Consider the following 20,669-nt stretch of genomic DNA (forward strand, 5'->3'; position numbering starts at 1 on the left):
TCGAGCCAAGGTGATGATAAGAAACTAAGTAAAAACAAAAAAAAACGCCAGAACCTCATTTTTCGCTTTTGTGAGCAGTATCAAGTGTTAACGGGTACCATCTAGCTGCGGGTCGCTTAATTCGGAAGGAAAGTAGGTTCTCATTCACTGTTCGCCGCTTTTTGTCGCCTTTCTTTAAATTTTAGTTTACTTAATTGCGCTTTTTGGCTAAACAGCAACGAATTGTGTATTATGCGTAAGAACCAGGAGTTGTATAGGCTTAGTTTCACGTGTTTTCGCAGCCAATGTCCAAGCCATGCACGTACATGCGTACGCTCAAGTCAAGCCGAGTCAAGCATCACTGTCGCTTTAACGTCATGTAAGAAACTTGCGCGTACAGTAGTTCCACTCCAAGGCAGGATCATACAACATTTCCTCTGGCCATTCAGTCGCTGTTGTCAGGCCAGTGCTGCGTGCGCCGCCTTTTAGTGTCCTTATCTCGAGCGCCGCGGGATTTTCCCAAAAGAATACCAGGTGTCGACGACTGATGATAAGAAAGAAAATTACAACAAAACAAAACGCAGTTGTTTGTTGCATTTGACAGAACCTCATTTCTCGCTTTTGTGGGCAGCGATAAAAGCTAACAGCGGTTCCTGTCTTTGCATTCTGTTGTTTCTATTATCACTTGTCTCGGCGATTGGCCCACGCGGGCGATGACCATGACATGCTGGCCATTCACGAAGGGCAAACGCAATTGTGTCAAAGCACACTTTTTGTCTTCTTTCTTTTGGTGAGAGCACTTATGATTCGTACGCTCAAATTTACCCGTTAGTCTCGTGCACGTAAGGTACAGCGAGTTTAATTTCGTTTAGAAAACGGGAACAGAAAGACTTTTACAACGTATCGCATTGGGCCAGTGACGCAAACAGCGAAGTATTGCGCCAATGTAACATGATTGAAGTTAGCATAAATCGCAACATTAAATAGGTAGATATTATTATTATTATTATTATTATTATTATTATTATTATTATTATTATTATTATTATTATTATTATTATTATTTGATACGAAAACACACATGCACACAGAGAGAGAGAGAGAAATAGACAGCTATGCCTATTAGGGAGTCACATTCCCGAGGCAAACGGCTTGGAAGCCCAGCAAGAACGCAGTTAGTACACACCCAGGAAAATAACACACTCGAGGGTGCAGTAGATGTCAAGACACACATTTTTCACCCTTATTGCTTCGAAAATTTCGCGAACGCGTGCACTCGTTAGCACAGCACCCTTAGTGCACCCTTTCATTAATTTCACGTTGCTAAAAGGGTATTTTGTGCGAAACACACAGCTTGTAGAATTTAAGGGCGCTCGGGCACTTCAACATTTCAGGCAAGTAAAAAGCGATAAATGTATATTTACCAGTGGTTTACGCCAAGTCGTTGTTCGAGCACGCCATGCGGTCACCAGTGTGCTATGGATCTCAAGGCTACTTCATGTACATGGCGTCCACGGCGATAAATTGGAAAGGCACAGCTTTTAACACGAAAGTGTTTTATGCCGGGGTCCACCAAGACTTCACTGACGTATTTCCGTCACGGAAATACGTCAGCTTACAATGTACACGAACATAATACAAAGAAAGAAACCAGAAGAAAAAGTTCCACAAACATGCAAAATCTGGAAATCGAACCCACGACCTCTCGGTCCGCGACGATAGATCGCCGAGCGTTTAAACCATTGCGCCACAAACGCATTTGCAGAGAGCTACACAGACGCGCCTTATATATCTAACACTCCTCCGTGTACCCGCGCTCTTGCTCGGGGCGGTGCCGCCGCCTACGAGCAGAAAAGAGAAGTACTGCATTATGACACTAACGCGCACCGACAGTGAACGCTTCGGTGGTCTCAGCAATACGACGCCTCGATGCCAGCATTCGAAGGGACGCTGGCATCAAGAAGCACTACCAACGCCAGGTGGCGTTCACCGTACTCAGCACAGCGGAGCGTGGCCTCCGCAATTAGCTCTGAAAATGTTTCTGAAGTTGATCGCGGAGGCTGCAATTACGACGCGCTGTACGCGCTGATTTGACTCGGTGACGATTCAGTTACGTGCTTTGTCTTGCGCGTTGTATTAGTGTGTCAGTTACGTGCTTCGTCTTTCGCGTTGTGCTAGCGTGTGCAGCGTAGTGCAGCTTCCATATGCACGACGGTTGCTCATGGTCATCGACGTTGGTAGTCGTGATGGAGGAGACGTGCCACCAGGCGTCAGCGTGGGTGCATCAACGCCTAAGGGCGCTTTAGCCACAAAACACCAATAGACATTATATATCAATGTGCAATAAACATTACACTACTTCTGTGAAGACACGTTTCACTTTCGTGTTCTATACCGATTCCTATATAAGAGGGATCAACCACATTTTTTCTTTTATTTCCTACCCTGCCTCTCGCTTTTTTACCACTGGATCAGTTTAAGTTGTTTTAGCTCGTTGTTGTTTTATAGATCAGCTGCCGATCGTCAGCGAATACAGCGCGTCGGCCAATCACACTTCTTCAGGCTCATGTTCTTTCTGGTATTGTACAGCATCCGTGTTGGCACAATATTATGCGCAGTAATTTTTCCGCTGTTTCATGCAGTATCGGTTGGAATAAATATTCGCAACTGCATGTGCGGAGCGATCTTCTACCAATAAGAACACACCATTTATTGTGGAGGTGTTTCGTTGATATTATGTCGATGCAGAATGTGTAAAATGCTCGCATTATCGCATTTCATACATTGACGGCTGTACGCCTAAACCTGCGCAGGAACAGATGCGGCACGCAACGTGTGTGCAGACCTTTGCGCCAGAGTAATGCCTTTGCATTGCAGTCAGTTTTTTTTTTTTTTTCCTATCCTCTCTCTAGTGCACCTATAGCTGTGCACAAGTTGGCCTTTTTGTAAATTTGTTCACTGTCCTTTTTTTTTTTTGCCCCCTATTAAAGTCTCAGTCAGCGCCTGTCAACCTGTTCTTCTTCCCGTTGTCTTTCATCCCTTTGCGCTGTTTTGAAAGTGAACTTTGACCAACTCGTGCAATTATTCACTTTGCTACAGTCCATTTCCTATTACACGTGGCTTGGGAACTTCATATTTCCCAAAAACGCATTGTCGCATGAGGGCGATATTACTTACGTATTGCTGTGCCTTGTATTCACAATCCTCGCTGGTCACGGCAGGTTCATTTCTTTATGCTACAATGGCAGCGGCGACGATATGCCACGGAACGTAGTGCAGGAACTCTTCCGACACTTCTCGAACCAGACGAAGACCTACCACCGAGGCTGTGTTTACCACGACTAGCGAGCCGCATGGGCTGACGACACGGCAGCGTTTCAGGAAAGAGCGAAATCGCATTGGTCCTCTCCCACGAGTTCAACGCCTCGATATTCAAGCTAAGCGTGGTGATAGCTTTGTCTCCGTAGCGAAGTTACAGATGCGGTGCGCGAATGCTCGAAGGACGTTACTGCTGCAAAAGAAAATCGACGACTGCATTGCCGGTGGGAGCCCCTTCCGGTCGTCGTCTGCTATGAGAACGCGCTTGCGACCCCGAGTGGCAGCTGGCGGCCTTGGAGTACGGCTCTCACGTGACCCTCGGGTTGTGTTGTTTTCCTTTCGCTTGGGGCGGCTAGCTCAACGTGCCGACGTCGTCCAAGGTTGACCGCCTGATGCTTTCGTAAAGTTTTGCAGGCGCTTATCGAGCCGCGAGGGTCGATGAGAGCGAGTCGAACGTCACGCCTGATGTGTGTTGTATATTGCTTCGGGCGAAACGGCGATCGCGACAACAAGACGCGATATATCGAAAAGCAGCAACCCTTCGGAGCGCGTCCTTAATTCGATAATTCCTTTTCTGAGTTAGCGGGTGCAAGCGCGTATTTTCCCGTGACGGCTACGTTGCAGTGCCTACTCATATTTATTAAAGCGAATCTTAATATGGCTAGGCGAAACGAAAAAAGCGTCTGTCCATCGCCTGTGTACAGAAAACTATCATCATCGGCACTGGCTCGAGTGTCGTCGTCTTCCGCAGCTGGCTCGTTGGCGCCCCTCGGGTTGCGCTCGTGCTTGGCACGCGCTCGTGCCACTGGTCCAGCGTTCGTCGTCGTCGTCTTCTTCCACAGCCGGCTGCGTTGCCGCTCATCATTCCAGCGCAGAATTTCGCTTCTCTTCTGTCGTCGTAATGGGGAGGCCGCGTTTACGGGAGTATGAGCCATTGCTTAAGCAGGTATGAGCCATTCATTGTCTTGCGTGACGGACAGATTTAATTTTGAAGCAATTTAATTTCGAAGAATCGCAAACAGCAATGGCGGGCGAATGTAGCTAACCACACCGCCGCGCAAACTCGAGACATCGAACGCAAGCGACAACGGCGGACTGCCTGCATACCGTCAGTGACGTCGGTTTCTCCGTCGCAGCCGAAGGTGTGTGTAACCACATTAAGAAACACATAGACCTAGCCAATAATGGAGAAATACTTTAATGTACCATATCGGGGTTAACCCAGTCATAAACCCCGGGACGGCACGTTTCAGCTTCGCTGGTTAACCATCTGTACGGAGTGCTTGGGCGGTGCTTTCTTTTTTTTTTATTTTAAGCGTAATTTCACTTTGTAAATGAAGTACAGTGCATAGTTATAGTGGGCGAGCAGGCGCGATTTGGAGTCACCGTGTCACAGGAACTCGAGCACACTGGTTTTCTGGCTCGCTTGTGACCACTATGCGGCAGCGAGAGTGGTGAGCACAGCGTTTTGTCTATAGAATCAAATGATGCTGCTTGTAGAAACAACCCCCCCCCCCCCTTCTCTTTTGGCAGGGCGTGCATCATGCACTCAGATCATTAGAAAATCGACCTCTGGTAGACACACGTGTCGTATACGCATACTGGAGAACTCTATAGTGATCTTGAGAAAGAGCATTTGGTGCAACACTACGGCGACTGTGCACAGAGAAAATACGCAGGTCTGGCGCAGGTCTGGCGTATTCCCGTTTTCATTCCACACGGTCGTCGTCAAAATGTGTACTTCTTTGTCTGACCGGTGACATCTATAGCACAGGGATATAGTAGCAGTGGAAAAGTGGGCAGTTGTCGCCTACAGCGCGAAATATTGCACACACTTAAGGATCGGCCTAAAACTCCGTGTGCACTGCGCGTCTGGAAGCTGTATAGCATTGCCACATGCAGAGATGTGCGGGACGAAGCGCGATGCGAACGTCGCACGAGGTGGAGGGAGGAGCTACGAGCAGTGCGAAGCAGCCCAAAATTCAAAAGGCAAAGGGCGACCGAGGCCAAATAGCGGACGTCAAACACATCGCTAACCGTTAGCCGCGTCTTGTGTACAGAACGCATAGTGCATACTGTGGCATAATTGCAACATCGGATACGCCTAGGTGAAAACGGCGTCAGTATACTCACCGATGCCTTCTTTCGCATAGCATGCGAAGCTCGCGTATTCATTCCTTCATCAGTGCGAACCCACCAGCCCAGCAATAGGTGTTACTTTAATAGCTACGCTTCTGTTATTGGACATTTAAAAGCGCTCGCGCGTTCGATGTAGTCACATATAGTTCTCACAACCACGCGCTCTAACCGGCAGCTCTGCGCAGTTACTTTACACCGGGAGCATTCAAGCATACTAAGTGCCACTGATACCCCCTCTCTTTTTCCTCTTCCTCTCTCCTTTGAGCAGAGTGGCAGGCTAGACAATATTACCTCATGCCAAGCTCTTTCCTTTTGATAAAAAGTTCTCTCCTCTCTCTCTCTTTCTCTCTCTCTCTCTCAGTGCCACTGATGTCGCCGCAGAACATTGTAAACACCCTCCCAATCTTGCCACGCAGTTTCAAAGGTTCGGCTGATGCCCGCATGCTCGGTCGATCCCCCTTCGGAGATTCCATTCACAGCGCGTCGACTCCAAGGTCGACTCATTGGAGCGACGGTCGGTCATCCGGTCGATGGCTGAAGCAAACAAAGTTTACTAAAAGCGACATGTCCGAAAGTCATCGAGAGTATGGTTTCAATACGTACCCGATAGGACAGCTTCACCATTTAGCTATACTGTAGAAGCCAACGTAGTACCACAATTGTACCACCAACCTCACTTCTACATTTTGCGTCTTTTCCCTGGGCCCCCTACGTAAGGTTCGAACAAATAATTATTCAACAGTCACCAAAAGTGAAATTTACAAGTAGTTGGAACTAAGTAATTCGTTAATAATGCTTGCCTTTCAACCAAGCCCTGGTCTCGTGCAATTTAGAGAGTGAGAGAGAAAAGTTTAATGATAAGGCAGAGGCGTTGGTCTGAAGCACCATGTCTAGAAATTTTGGACACTGCCCCTTGATCACTTTACTGAATTATTAATTAATTAATGTTTATTTTCCTTTTTCTGAAAGGGGAGGGGCCGCAGGGGAAGAGAGGAAAGTCAATGTGCTCCAATACCACCAGGCGTCCGTCACCACCTTATGTGGCTAACGTCGGTTGAACTTCACCACAATACACTAGTGTAACTCAACGGGCAGAATTTTCAAATGTTATATTTCAATACGTCTGCCGAGTTTCAACAACTTTTTGCTAGCAACGTCGTTGTGTACTTCCTTGTAATACCATACGCATTTATGGCATTAATTTGGCACTAAGCGCCGCGTACTGCTATAACGCAGCACTAAGTGCCGAGTAAGTGCCGCAAATGTGCATATTATTAAAATGAAGTACCCTCTCGAGGTTGTCATTCGAAACTTGCTTAAACTGAGTGGATCTTTTGAAATATTATATTGTAACGAAGACGAAGAGACGGTTAGCCAGGCGCATCTCCAGCATATTGAAGAAGTGCCAGTCAGTCAGGCGCATCAACAGCGCTTTACGCACGGGTCCTGTTCTAACTGCCGCACAGAGTTCAACATCTCGCTCCTTGCGTACTCTGCCAAAGAACACCTTGAATCTTCAGCATGCTGCGCAGCTTGAGATAGAGGAACACATCCAGATTAATCAGGCAGGCTGGTAGGGTAGAATTGTGTCGAGAGTACAGCAAGGTTCGCTGCCGTATAGTAAGAAAGATGGAGAAAAACCAGTTGTGGTTTGAGAGGCAGTATTATAGGTGAACGTGACGAACGGCAGAAAACTATGTGGAGTGATGAAGTTAGGAAATTCGCAGGCGCAAGTTGGAATCAGCTAGCGCAAGACAAGGGTAATTGGAGATCGCAGGGAGAGGCCTTCGTTCTGCAGTGGACATAAATTTAGGCTGCTCATGATGATGATGACGACGAACGGAAGCACAGCGTCCCAGTTGAAATGGTCGGACGTGAGGTACATGGCGAGCATGTCGCCAAGAGTACGGTTGAAACGCGCCGCCAGCCCGTTCGTCTGCGGATGTTATACGCGCTAGTGGTTCGGTGGATGATGTGACAATGTACGCGTGTATACATACATATATATATATATATATATATATATATATATATATATATATATATATATATCAATTCTGCCCATTAGGTTACGCCGGTGCAAGCGGCGAACTTCAACGGATTGTGTAAGGGGCAGCGTAAAAAATTCTTGGGTATGATAAGGAATAGGATGGCTAACTATGACAACCGAGGGAGAGAGAGAAACAAACAAATAACAGGGAGGCTATCCAGAAAAATCTGGTTTGCACGTGGAAAAGGAAAAGGCACAAGAAATAGGATGATAGGAGAGAGGCAATGTACATAACGGGCAGCTATACTGAAAAAAAAAATCAAGTTTAAAACATAAATGAAGGCATTTAAGGCCCGGTAACTAGGTTCACAGTGAATGCACAGTTTAAAGGGATTGTCTACCTTTTTTTTAAGGACCTCTATCTCGTAGCTCAATAGAAAGCCCACCCTTCGAAGTGCCCATATATGCAGTAGTTTCACTCTAAAGCGAGTGGAAATTTCTAAAACAGAATTTTTCAATCTGTGTAGTGTCAGCCTAAAACTATGTATAGACGCAGACAACATTGATTACTGAACGCGATGTCAATCTCGCAGGCCATGCATCCTTGCACCACTCTGGTCACCGTGACTCCACTCGTTTGCACAAGGCGGCGCCACTTTTCAATACAGGCTAGCCAGAAACGAAAAAAAAAAATTACTGTTTTACGCAAAAAAAAAAGAAATAAAGAAGTTAGCAGAAGATCATGACATACAATTTGAGGTCAGCCAATATTGTGTACAAGCAACATACTTCTCCCCGTGCGGCTTTTTGGTTACGTGATTGTACACGGATTGGTTGCACTGTTTCATCGTCGGGCGACGCCGGATGTCATTTTTGCACCACTTCCAGCAGTTTCAGAACTCAATAAAAATGTAATTCCTTGTTTGCAGCATACAAGCATGAGATAAAAGCTTCTCATTCCCACTACAATCCAAAGACATGTTCCGAGCGGTTGAGAGTCCCTTTAAGTGCTATAAAGCAAAGTAGGCTGAGACGTACGTCGTTGCACAATTCGCCGTTGTCGAATTTCGTCTTGTTATAGCTTTGAACCTAACCCGAAAACATGCCGGGACCTTGGGGTGAAATTCATTAATCGAGCTTACGCATAAATGTTGGCCTCAGAAGAATCTTACGAAAAAAGCGCATTCACGAAGCTGAAACCGCTCTTAAGATAATTAAGCAAGCTAGCTATGCCCATCACTGCAAGCACGAACGCTGTAGTCGAAAAAAGTTGACAGTCACTTAAGTATTCTTACCTGATTTGAAAGCGAAAGCATTAGAACTTGTCTAAGTTGTCACTTTAAATTAAAACTCCACCTTAATCCACCCTGCTCTAATTTGCGCCAACCTTTATCCACCTTAATCCACTTTAATCTACCTTAATCTAATTTAATCCACCTTAATTCAATCTTGGGAGTGGGCCAGGTCGGTTTATTGCGTGTGGGCCACGGCATCCGTCCGACGCTGTGGCTGTTCCGCGTTGGATTTCGCAGTGCGAGCACAATTCAAAGCAGGTCCAGCGCCGGGAACGTGACGTCATCACTTGGTCACGTGAGTTTTCTGCTCGCCAGATTTTTCGCTTCATTGGGCATATAAGGCTTTCGCCTCAAAAGCATTTGGAAGCTTCGCCTTTAAGAGAGGAACGGGATAGCATTCAAAGTTCCCTGACTGCTTCTCACGCTTCCAGGCAACTGCAGCTTATGTAATCGTCATGTTTACCGAGAAACGCTGGCGGCGAACGCTATATGCACGAAGGCGAGGAGCTTTCCGTTACCAACGCGGCCCCTTGTGTGGGCCGATCCCGGAGGCTGTGCACAGCCGTGCCAAAAAAAATTACATCATTTTCAGGTTTCCGTTATTGTTTCGCACTTTTAATATTTCATTCTGACAAGATTTCACATAAAAGGCATGCGCTGTCGGTGTTTTGTTTCATGGTATTTGTTTGTGGACTGTTATTCTCAAAATTCCGCGGAATAACTTCGTCAAGAATGTAAGATAAGGTATGAGCAACTTTAGTAATAGAATGGTGTGGCAGTATAACCCGCATATACCTCATCTCACATAGCAAGGCGTGGCATATACATATACCCTATATATATATATATATATGTGTGTGTGTGTGTGTGTGTGTGTGTGTGTGTGTGTGTGTGTGTGTGTGTGTGTGTGTGTGTGTGTGTGTGTGTGTGTGTGTGTGTGTGGAAATTTTCGCTCACGGAAAGCCCCGCCGACGCCGACACCAGATTTTCTGCGACACGTGGCCCTTAACGCTGTCGCGTTAAAGATCCTTGCGATAGCCATTATATGGACAATCTAGGCAAAATTCCGCAGTCGTTGTCGTCACTTTCGTCGTCGCCGTCACCGTTGCCGTGAGGTTCCGTGAGGTGCCGGGGCGTTCTGCGCCGCGAGCGCCAGCCCGCGCGGCGCAGAACGCCATTTTGAAAGCCATCTGCGGCGTTGGAAGAGTCCGCCCTTCCTGCGTTCTCGCGGCTAAGATCGCGTTGATGCGAGCGCCGGCACGAAGTTCAATTCGCTCGCTGCTCCTGCTGCGCTGACTCACTCCAGCGTCTTGACAGCCAGTTTCCGCGGTCATCGAGTGAGATGCGTTCATGTTTGCTTGTGCGCGCGTGCCACCATATCCTTGTTAATTTAGTCAGTATGCCTATGTTTACAAGTTTATACGGCCGATAAAACTGCTATCTTTACTTTGCAAGCTGTCCACTAATTTGCTGTCGCAACAGATGCTTATGTGGCAATTTGTGCGACTTTTTTGTCCAATTGATCGCCGTTGAACGGTCCTTCGAGTTATGAACTCCTCGCGGGCACGCGAGAGAGAGAGAAAGAGTGATCAAAAGAAGGAAATGACGCTCACCTTCTCTTTGTCTTTATCTCTCTCGCTCTCTCGCTTATGCGCGAGGAGTTCGAGCGCATTGAGAGGCTTTGCGCCTTTTGATTTGACTTTACCGAGGCGCAGTTAGAACGCAGGCGAGAGCTTGCCCGGACAAGGAACGGGCGGGGGAAAAAAACTGTCAGCCCTTCCACTGGCGTGGAGATAGAAGACCAGTGAAGCTGTACTATGATGGAAATTATGCATTTCCAATTATGACTATTAAGATGTGATGGTGCGTGGTTATTCGAACTATGAAAGAATGAGAAATATTTATTATCCGGTGGTTTTCATTTATTTAGTGACCACAGGGACCATGACCTTATGGTCGCTACGGTACACCGCCATAGGGTGTACGGAAAAGGTTGGCACGTTCTTGATAAACACGTCACCAACGCCGCGAGCGTTCGGTGCGAACGCTGGCAAAACGCCGCCGCCGTCGACAACAGTTCTGCGCGTTGCTGGTGTCGCTCCCCTCCCCCCCCCCCCCCCCACGGCCTTTCACGCGACGGAAGAAGTCGCGTTTGCTCTCCGCCGTGCGTTCGCTCCCCGTGAAAGCGCGCGTCCCTCGCGCGCTTTCACTCGCACATACAGCATACGGCCAATGAGAGTTATTTTTCTACACGCGGACACGATCATCGGTGACTGAGCCCTTAACAGCTTCGCTGTAAAAATGTTCCACCAAAGCGACTATAATGATTTCGCATTCCCACCCGTAAGCAGTCTTAAGTGTGTCTGTCGAATTTTGATTCTCCAGAAGAAAAGTGGGAAAATACTTATCAAGAAAGGGTTAGGAATAGAGAGACAATATCTACAATGCTATTAACTGCATGCTGAGAAGTTTTCAAGCTTTTCGACTGGGAAGTCTTAGGAGTGAGAATCAATGTCGAATATTTCAACAACCTTCGATTTGCAGATGACATTTTCCTCTTCAGCAACACTGGGGATGAATTGCAACAAATAATTGAGAACCTTAACAGAGAAAGTGTAAGAGTATGGTTGAAGATTAATATGCAGAAGACAAAGGTAATGTAGAATAGCCTGTCAAGCGAACCAGAATTCATGATCGGCAGTCTCTCCCCAGCGTAGGGTAGCAAACCGGATCTTCCCCTCTGGTTAACCTCCCTGCTCTTCCCCTTTCTTCCGTCTCTCCCTCTACATATTATCGGGTGTGTGAAGATATTGATTATATGAATATATACGGGATAATAATACAACTCTATTTAAACACAATTCTAGTCCGGGTCGTCTTAGTTTGTGGAGGTTTTGTTTGTGGAGGCGTAATTTAATACCTCGCACCGCCACGCTTGTTGCTTCAAGCCCGAACAGCAGATCATTACGACGCTGCCATGATCGACGGTTTTCACTGAAGTTGTGCGAACATAATGTCAGTGCGCAGTGTTTGCCCACGTCTTACCAGCTACGGAATAATACCCATCTACTACGTCGCATAAGCGCTCTGCTAGTGAATACAGCCCCAATTATAGTAAAGCTAACATGCGTGCCTAAACGCACTTTCGCCTTACTTGTCGTCAACCCGTACCGTTCCTTCAATTCTTGGTCGCTGAGATGAATGTTTGGTCCACAATAACCCTTCGCCAAATGCACAGGACGAGTCGGTTTGCGCTAATTTTTCCATAGCGGAATCTTTAAAAAAATAATAATGATTCGCCATTCCGGCCCTGCGAGAGTGGATGTCTGGCGAAGCTGTTGTCAAATCACCATTACAACTGCTGAAGGGGGTATGCAATGCTTTATTGATGGTTCGCATTCTCGTTTTGAGCTTGCGCTTTATTGAAACGTATGCTGTTCTGTGTGTTGTATGGGTGATTTCAATGAATGTATGCATGTTAGCTTCACGTTGCTGAGCGCTTGTAGCCTTTGCCTTACGGGGGTATGAGCCATTGCTTAACGGGGTATGCGCCATTGCTGATGATGATAGATGCTTGTTTTCAGCTTTTTCTTTATTGAAACGTACGCTGTTCTGTACGTTGTATGCGCGATTCCAATGAATGTATGCATGGTTCGCTTCGCTTTGCTGAGTGCTTGTAGCCTCTGCATTACGAGGGGGATATGAGCCATTGCATTTTTGCTTGCTTCAAGGGGTATGACCTATTGCTGCTGATGATAATTTTTGCTCACGGACAGGACACAAAAAAATGGCCACCACCGCGAGGCTAACAGCTTCGCTGTAAAACTACCGTTCTCCCACCTTATCAAGACGTTAATCCCTCTCCTTTTGCTCGTGCGGCGCTGCGATCAGTTGTGTTTTTCTGGCCACACAAGCGCGCTTCACTCTTCATATCTACTCGGCGTCACCTCAGACAGACAGATCCTTGGTTTGGGGAGGGGAAGGTTGGGCGAGGTGCAGCGCAGTAACTGTCTCTCAGAGGAGGACACCTCAATCGCGCTGCACTGGGGAGTGGGGACAGAAATGTGGGAGCGAGCTGAGGCAGCAGCAGCAGCGGTATAGCATCGTGGACGCAGAAAGCAGATGGGGTTAGAGGCCATTGGTAAGGCTGGCGTCGTCAGCATAGGTCAGCAGAGCACGGAGAAGCACCCTGTGATTCGACGTGTATGCAGCCCGAGGGCTGCAGGCTATGTTCCACCGCCGAGCAAGGGAGGTTTTGCGATAGACCTTCGCGAGCGCCGCTCTTGATGGAAGGGGAAGCTGGGCATTCGCAGAGCAGTTGTCCCAGTGTTTGCAGTGTGCACTTTTAGCCAGGGCGGCATAGGTTGAGGAGGCGTAAGGAGATTGGGAAACACAAAGCAGGCGTATAGGATAGGTTCGATTGGCGCAGGACTCTGAGGGGCAATTGAAAGCGTCAGAAGTCAACGTTTACGTGAACTCGACGGTGACGCGTCGTACGTCATATCGCACTTATATGACGTCGCATTCAATTTGAACCTATAGAGGTAAAGAGCTATAGGAAGGTGAAGCAGGTTCATGCGCCAGAAGATGGTAGATCGAGAAGGGTAGATCGATCCCCGCAGTGCATGTAAATGCGGGCTAGTCGCATTACGAAAGGGAGAGCGAGAACGAGACGTCCTCTCGCGTGTGTTTTTCTCCACGCACCGGCGAAGCCGCAATCGCCGGAAGCAGATTCCGGGTGCCGTCGCGCGGGGTATGACGTGCCACACGTAAATGGTGTCGCGTTCTGACGCGCTGAGCAATGCGATATATACGCTACTGTTGCCTTCGTGTGAACGAAGCTAGAAAGTGCTAGACATCCTGCAACGGGCTTGAAGCAGGCTGATGAAGATAAAAATGCTTATGGACCGAACCAAAATTGGTTTGACTGCAATATAGTGCATCCTGAATGCCTTGTTGCCAGACGACCTCAGCGCTTTTTTTTTTTTCTCCTTACTCGGTGTTTCGACTCGATCGCGAACGTGCATCTCAGCCACTGGACTCTTCCATCTTTTTCAGGTACTTGTGCAGCGTCTTGGCGTGCACCGATCCTTCGGATACGTCGTCCGGAAGCAAGGGCGAATGGGCGAAGCGGCGCCACAGCTTCTGCGCCAGCTCGACGCGGGAGTTGCGCGGGGGAAAGCATCCGCCGCTGCCCACCGTGGACGCGCGGTCGGACATGACTGGAGAAAGTTGCTGTGGTCGATGCCGGTATCCGAACGTCTCGTGTAACTTGAAGGCTTCCTCGTTCCGCAGCAGGGCGTCGACGAACTCCGAGTTGTCGAGGGGCTTCCGAAGTCCACCGTACTCGCATGGCAGCATTTCGCGGGGCAGGTACTCGTGCAAGCTGGCGTAGTTCCTTCCGTGCAGGTGAAGCTGGCGATGCACGGAAGAGATCACGAAAAAAAAGTTCAAGAAAACAAAATACATTATTTAGGGAAGGGGAAAGCAGTTGGCGTTCTCATATGCGGAAGCGTGCGGAAGCGTGCGGAAGCAGCTGTGTATAAATCAACATCTTCTAGCGGCGCCTGCTTGGGCCTCGATCGCTCTCGAAGCTGCTATGCCGATTGATTGCTGTCGAGACTGCCACAGTTATCTATACGCTCGTCCAGTGACATTCTAACATACCTCTGCATGGGAAGCAGGGGCGATTTCAAACGTCGATAAAGCGGACTTGCTTCTGTTGCCACGCGTGTTTCAAGATAGCAACGCAGGCTGCTGCTAGATTTTTGTCTTGCGGAGCTCGGGCAGTGGCCCCTGCGCACTCCGTGATTTGTACGTGGCATGGCAACACTGTTATCATATCTGTTGTGATCTTTCTCCACAATAGCGATTGATTTATTGATTGATTGATTTCCAAATAGCTCATCACGGCTTATGTTATGACCTACTTCCCCAATAGCGTGTGAATTGATCGATCGAATGAGTGAGTACACAAAGGTAGAACGTTATGCGTTGATTTCTCAACGTGCGCATGTCGTCCATGCACGCAGCCTCGACTGATTGACTGAAAAAAAAAGAACATATCGATGCTCATTGTTCTTTTTGTACGAGGTGCATCAATACAATAAAACAAGATAAACAAGCAGCAGCGATTCCTAAATGGGTAGCGGTGGAGGAACCGGTGCCATTTAAAAACGAAGAAAAAAAAATGTCACAGTTTCGCCCTAAGGGCGAAGCAATGAATGCGATAGCAACACAGCAATGTCATACGAAGTAAGGTGAGCGGCTTTGGTAGCAATATGAATTGTAGTAAACATGAGCTGATTAAGTAAGCAGGTGTGCTGCGGCGTAAGTAGACCGACATGAAGAGAGACTCGATGACCACGAGAAGGCGCGTGTGAAACGGTGGTGTTGATGAGAAGCGCTTCCCGTGGGCAGCGCGTGCGAAGGGACACATCTGTAGCGCTGCACTGCCGATCCGGGCAGCATTGCATGTGTAGCGTGCGTTGGAAAATGTGGCCCGACTATTACTAACTGAATGAACAAGCGTGGTGTGAGCGCGCACAAACATGAATAGCTCACACTGAATGACTGCAGACAACGACCGTCAAAACTCTGGCAGCAAGCGGATACGCCGCAGCGGCGAACGTACGTGCGGTCTATCGCTTCAACGGAAACTGAGCGCATGAAGGTCAGAGCCGTGTGGAGATAAGAGACGGTGCGAGCGAGCGACGATCGCGGCTGTTGGCAGCGCAGAAGTGCGCCCCCCCCCCCCCCCCCGCACCCTCCGGCGCTGGCTTACCGCTTCCTTGCTTGCGCGTGGGAGAGGGGCTATCAGCAGGGTTTTGATCAGTTCCGAGACAGTGTAATGGTTCAGATTAGTTAAAGCCGCTTGCCTCAGCTCGTTCCCAGCTGCAATCTGGCAGCGTCGCTTTCTGAAGCAGAAGAATGTAGGCAACAATTCACTGCGATATCAGAGCGAATGATTTGTCAAAGCAGGGGCTTTACTCTGTAAGGATTCCCATCTTATGATTATATTCAGTCTACATCATTCGTCGCCCTCCCCGCCTGATCCCAGTGACAACAGCGACGCGGCGATTTGTGAGCCGACGGCAATGGTCAAAGAGAATTAAAAAATTAAAAAGTGTCTTAGCACCCAAAAGTCTGGCGCGAGGTGACAGACTTCCACATGTATCCAAACAAGGGCTGCACAGTGATTCTTACTTACTCGCTGGAAGAACTTATTCTTCACAAATGGCTTCAGGAATCTCAGCAGAATTGTGAAGAACAAAGGCTGGTTGACGATGTGGATCGCTTTAAGACGTATAGGGTAACATTCCTGCAGTACAAAAAGCAAAAAAAGCAAACGCTTTGAGTATCATCATTCCACATAAACACACTCTAATGTTGTTGTCGGCCTCCGACTGGCATTCATGGTGAACCGGTTAGAAATGTTGTACAATACACCCATATAACAAATTCGTTGCTACCTTGATAAGTATGCGCAAATGTTGGAAATTGCCCGCGCCACTATCAGCGTTATCAGTGTCTGTAACGCTGCAGCATATTTTGCGCTTGTCGTACTTACTCACGCAAATTTTGAGAGCTACATCACGGGACACCCTGAAACAGAAAGAAAAAGAAGTACGCAAAGCCGCTGTGCCTAATTGAGACGTATAAAAGAATCATGGGGAGCAGAAGCTGTAACACGTGTGCAGAATTGTTGAGCGCATATCACCTCCCACTTCGCATAATGCTTAACTAAGAAGCAAAAAAAAAAAAAAAGAAATTGTGTTCGACGCGTCGACCTTGCATCACTCCTTTCAAGATAATAAAGCAGCACGAACTAATTCACCTGTTTCTAACTAAGCGTAAAGAGTGGCTGCGTAGGACGGCGTAGATCGTATCGGGATACTAGAGGAACTTCTTGCTTGGCACAGGTGCGCCCACGTATTGAGGGCATATAGGTGCTATTCGTAAAGTTATCGTTTCGGGAAACTGGCAGTAATGACACTGCAATTGCTTTAAACTTTCGGCGGATCGTTTCCTCGTTTATTTTCACAGTCTTAGGAGTTGTATTTAGTGGTGCGATAAGCTTACTTATTGCTGTTGCAGCTTCATTCCAACACAGAGCGCCACGTATCCTGTTTGACATGTTGAGCGCTTGTATATTGGACCACAGTGAAAACGGGGTTGCCACTCTGGAATCTGGACACTATCAAATTCCACAATGCTGGCGTTTTGAGCCAGTCGGAGAGGCCGTAGCAGCCTCACGAGCCAATTAGAACTGACGAGATGGCGAATTCAACAATACGGCGAAATTAGGCAATGTCCAAAATAGCCCTATGGCACAGAGTACGCGGCCTGCTGTTTACCCGTCGTGTCTGCTGGTCATATGGAACTCCTTTGTTGAGTTTGAACTTGGGTGAGTCAGTGATTCATATCAAACTTGCAAAAGAGGGCTATGGACAGGACACAAGGAGAACTTGCTGTTGGGCTAGTTGGTACGTGATGCTAGGAACAAAAGCAGCGCCAGGAACGCTGTGCTTCTTGCGCAGTCCTTTCGGGTTTTTTTTTTCGTTTATTTTTATTTTTTTAATCTTTCCTGTCCCGTTTCTCAGCGCTATTTTTGTTCCTAGCACAGGACACAAGCAAAGGCACAAGTGCCGTGTTTGGTGTACTTGTCCCTTCGCTTGTGTCCTACAGTCCGTAACGTGTTTTTGTGAGTTCCTTTGTTGGCGACACGTATACCTGGACGCAGTAGACAATCTTGAAGGCGTGCTCGGGCGACATGGAGCCGACGTGTCTGAGCGAACCGCCTTCGAGGTCGACCAGCGCCACGATGCCGTTCACCTGCGTCGCCGGCTCCTCGAGCGCGTGCTCCCAGGCGAGCGTGCACGGCTTATACATGGCTTCCAGGGAACAGGCGTCGGGGCTCCACTTCCCTGCGAGAGTGACAGCATCATCTCTTTTTTTTTTTTCCTACGTGTCTCTTTTTCTCGCCTCCGCATCTAGCTAGGCTCGCATGTATATGCACACATATTATTCCTCGGGAAAAAGAACTGTGAGCCCTTCCACTGGGGTGGAGATGGAAGACCAGGGAAGTTGTACTATGGTGGGAATTATGCATTTCCAATTATGACTATCACGATGTGATTGTGTAATTGGTTATTTGAACTATTAAATAATGAGAAATATATATGATCCGGTGGTTTTCATTTATTTAGTGACCGCAGGGACCATGACCACAGGGACCAGCGACCACAGGGACCATGGTCGCTACGGTACACCGCCAAAGGGTGTACGGCAAAGGTTGGCACGTTCTTCATAAACACATCACAAAAGTCGCGCGCGTTCCGTGCGAACGCGGGCAAGACGCCGCCGCCATCTACAACAGTTCTGCACGTTCCTAGTGCTGCTACATGTCCAAGTTTACACAGCTCCTCAGAATTTTGAGAATGACAGCCCATAAACAAATGTCATGAAAAATAAACCCCGGCAGCGCATGCCTTTTATGTTAAATCTTCTCAGACTGAAACATTAAAAGGGCAAAACAAAACGACTGGTTGAAAGATACGCATTTGATGCCGTAGTTAAACGTCGCCTCCCCTCCCTCCCTCCCTCCCGTCCTGCCACAGCCCTTCGCGCGACGGAAGAAGTCGCGTTCGCTCTCCGCAGTGCGTTCGCTCCCCGTGAAAGGGCGCGTCCCTCACGCACTTTCACGGGGAGCGAACGCACGGCACGGCGTATATATATATATATATATATATATATATATATATATATATATATATAGAAGTAACTGGATTTTTCAATGGGCCAAGCGTATTTAGAAAAATCAGAAGCACAACTTCGCGGTTATCTTAGGTTTATTTACCCAACAGTTTCGGTCGGTGGACCGACCTTGTTCAAGGGGAAAAGGTCGGTCCCTTGAAAAAGGTCGGTCCACCGACCGAGCCTGTTGGGCAAATAAACCTAAGATAACCGCGAAGTTGTGCTTCTGATTTATATATATATATATATATATATATATATATATATATATATATATTATATGTGAACGAGAACCCTCCATATAATAACAATGCTGAGACTGACGAGCGAGGATAATGAGAAAGTCGAAGCCATAGTTACATTGAAGACAACATTAATTACATATCAAAATTTTTCGAATTTATCATACTATGTTCTTTTCGGCTGTGTTCTAATTTGCCAAGCAGCAGTGTTTTCAAGAAGTCTCCTCCGGCCTACCTTACCCATTCGCAGGAAGAACACTTTTCGTCCTTCTGGGTCGGTGTCCTCGAGAAAACCGAGGCACTGTAGGTCGAGCACTTCCTTGGCGCTTGAAGGGTACAGATTCTGGTACAGGTCAGGATTCTCGAAGCGCATTCTGTAGTAGTTGCACAGCAACTGAAACGCAGCGGGTGTGTTGAATTTCCGGGCCCTCAGAAAGCGGAGTAGGAACAGGGGATCTGTTCTCGACTTCAGCACCTTCGCTTCGCCTGCAGTAGGACACGAAGAAATCTGAGACGCAGAATTAAACGCGAGAAGAAAGGAGGAAAAAATGAATACAAGGAAGCGTAAGTAATATTTTTAAACCGTATCCCAATTACGATACGGGCTGACATGTAGCTTGTTCTAATACAAGGTGGTAACTTTAATGAAAATTCTCTGTCCTGTAACCGCCGTATTTAAGAATCAAAGGCGGTCATACATCCCGTATGACCTCCTTTCTATAATACTTCGTATACGAAAATGTCAGATCATTGAAGGTGGTGTTAATGACGGATATGTCTTTTTTTAATTTCTACTTCGACAAGGCTTCAAACAAATTTGTGAGCCACCCCATAGCCTTGCACCAGTCGTTCACATCTGAACACAGGTTTTGCTCATAGAAAGAAAAGAATTTCCTGGATCCATGGCCTCACAATTCAAACGTTTTTTCTTTTTTTAATTATTTCCATGCTGCAATAGGAGAGGTTGGCGCCTTTAGGTGGCACGGGCTACTCGTCGCTTGACAAACAAAATGGAGCCGTAAAATGTGACGAAATAAGCATGCACACCGGTTGCACAACGAAGTACAAGTTGTCCGAGAACCCATAGAAATGCACAGTTCAGCAGACGAGTGCACAAAACGTAAGTACACATACATAACCCACCACTTAACTACTTGACAACACAACCTTAGACGCACACCAAACCTGTGTCTTTCAGATGACACAAAAACTTAATGTAAATCTTACAGGATTACTCTAAGGAAACGTTTCAAGCAACAACCGCTTTTCGCTGAAGCCCTAATTATCATCGTATCACAGGCAAACAAAACAAATTATAGCTATAACCGAACCCCCACGCCACACGTTCGACGTTTGTCCACAGCTCACGCAACCCCGCGGGCCGCGCCAAACAGTAGCGCTTCTCTGTTCACTGCGGCAGAGACGCCGTCGGTGAAGCGAATTAGGACAGAGCAGGGGCGTAACAGTGGTGTGCAAGGTCATCGCGTAGAATACAGGTCGTGCAATGATCTGGAACAATCGCTCCGTAAATGACACTCACCGTCGACCAACGCACGCAGTTCCTCGAGGGCTTCAGCTCGCCGCTGGGACGTCTCGTTCAATTCCGTTCGCGCTCTTTCCTCCAGGTGAGCTGGCAGTAGCTCCCCAGTGCCCGCCAGCATTCTGTACCTGCAGGTGGTTCTCCTGACACATTGCCACATTGCGTCATGGTTACAATGGGCATCGCAGCACCCGGGTATACGTTGAAACGCAGCGGGTACTGCGGGCATCGTCACGCGCGCATTTAAAGATCTAGTGTAGCGAGATACCTCTTTGGCTAAATTTGTAATCATTGAGTAGTATGTGCTATTTAAGCAGCACTTGGCAATTTTGTAGGGCTGTCAATTGTGTAGTTTTCTTTTTAACCGCCTTTAAATAGCATCTAAGCAGATGAGGCGTGTACCTATTAGC

The 20,669-nt window shown here is 47.6% G+C and overlaps 3 protein-coding genes across 5 annotated transcripts in view; all 3 read right to left on the reverse strand.

Annotated features, from left to right (window-relative positions):
• LOC119450164 (alpha-tocopherol transfer protein-like) overlaps nucleotides 1–3,557 on the reverse strand; it is a 58,131-nt gene extending 54,574 nt beyond the window's left edge. The window contains exon 1 of one of the 3 annotated variants that reach the window (XM_049665679.1): nucleotides 3,319–3,557. The gene's annotated coding sequence lies outside the window, so the exon portion shown is untranslated. Of the gene's footprint in view, nucleotides 1–1,403; nucleotides 1,492–3,156 lie in introns of those variants that run through there. The other 2 variants (XM_049665678.1, XM_049665680.1) reach the window with 2 other exon arrangements.
• Nucleotides 1–20,397, reverse strand: part of LOC119448658 (uncharacterized) — an 89,978-nt gene extending 69,581 nt beyond the window's left edge. Inside the window, exon 1 of the mRNA XM_049666450.1 lies at nucleotides 20,260–20,397. Coding sequence (XP_049522407.1) covers nucleotides 20,260–20,380 — 121 coding nt within the window. The 5' untranslated portion in view covers nucleotides 20,381–20,397. The remainder of the gene's footprint in view (nucleotides 1–20,259) is intronic.
• Nucleotides 13,513–16,345, reverse strand: LOC119448659 (uncharacterized). The gene is made up of 2 exons (XM_037711888.2): nucleotides 15,932–16,345; nucleotides 13,513–14,136 (listed from the first exon to the last, which is right to left on the reverse strand). Exon 2 carries the CDS (start codon nucleotides 14,080–14,082, stop codon nucleotides 13,750–13,752), a length of 333 nt encoding a protein of 110 aa, XP_037567816.2. The 5' UTR covers nucleotides 14,083–14,136; nucleotides 15,932–16,345; the 3' UTR covers nucleotides 13,513–13,749.
• Nucleotides 20,398–20,669: the final 272 nt, after the last annotated feature.

Source organism: Dermacentor silvarum, chromosome 4 (genome assembly GCF_013339745.2).
Source record: "Dermacentor silvarum isolate Dsil-2018 chromosome 4, BIME_Dsil_1.4, whole genome shotgun sequence".
NCBI classification, from domain to species: Eukaryota; Metazoa; Arthropoda; class Arachnida; order Ixodida; family Ixodidae; genus Dermacentor; species Dermacentor silvarum.

What these genes read in the sequence shown, in the direction of transcription:
- LOC119448659 (XM_037711888.2), bottom strand. Translation starts at nt 14,082, where the DNA reads ATGCTGCCATGCGAGTACGGTGGACTTCGGAAGCCCCTCGACAACTCG.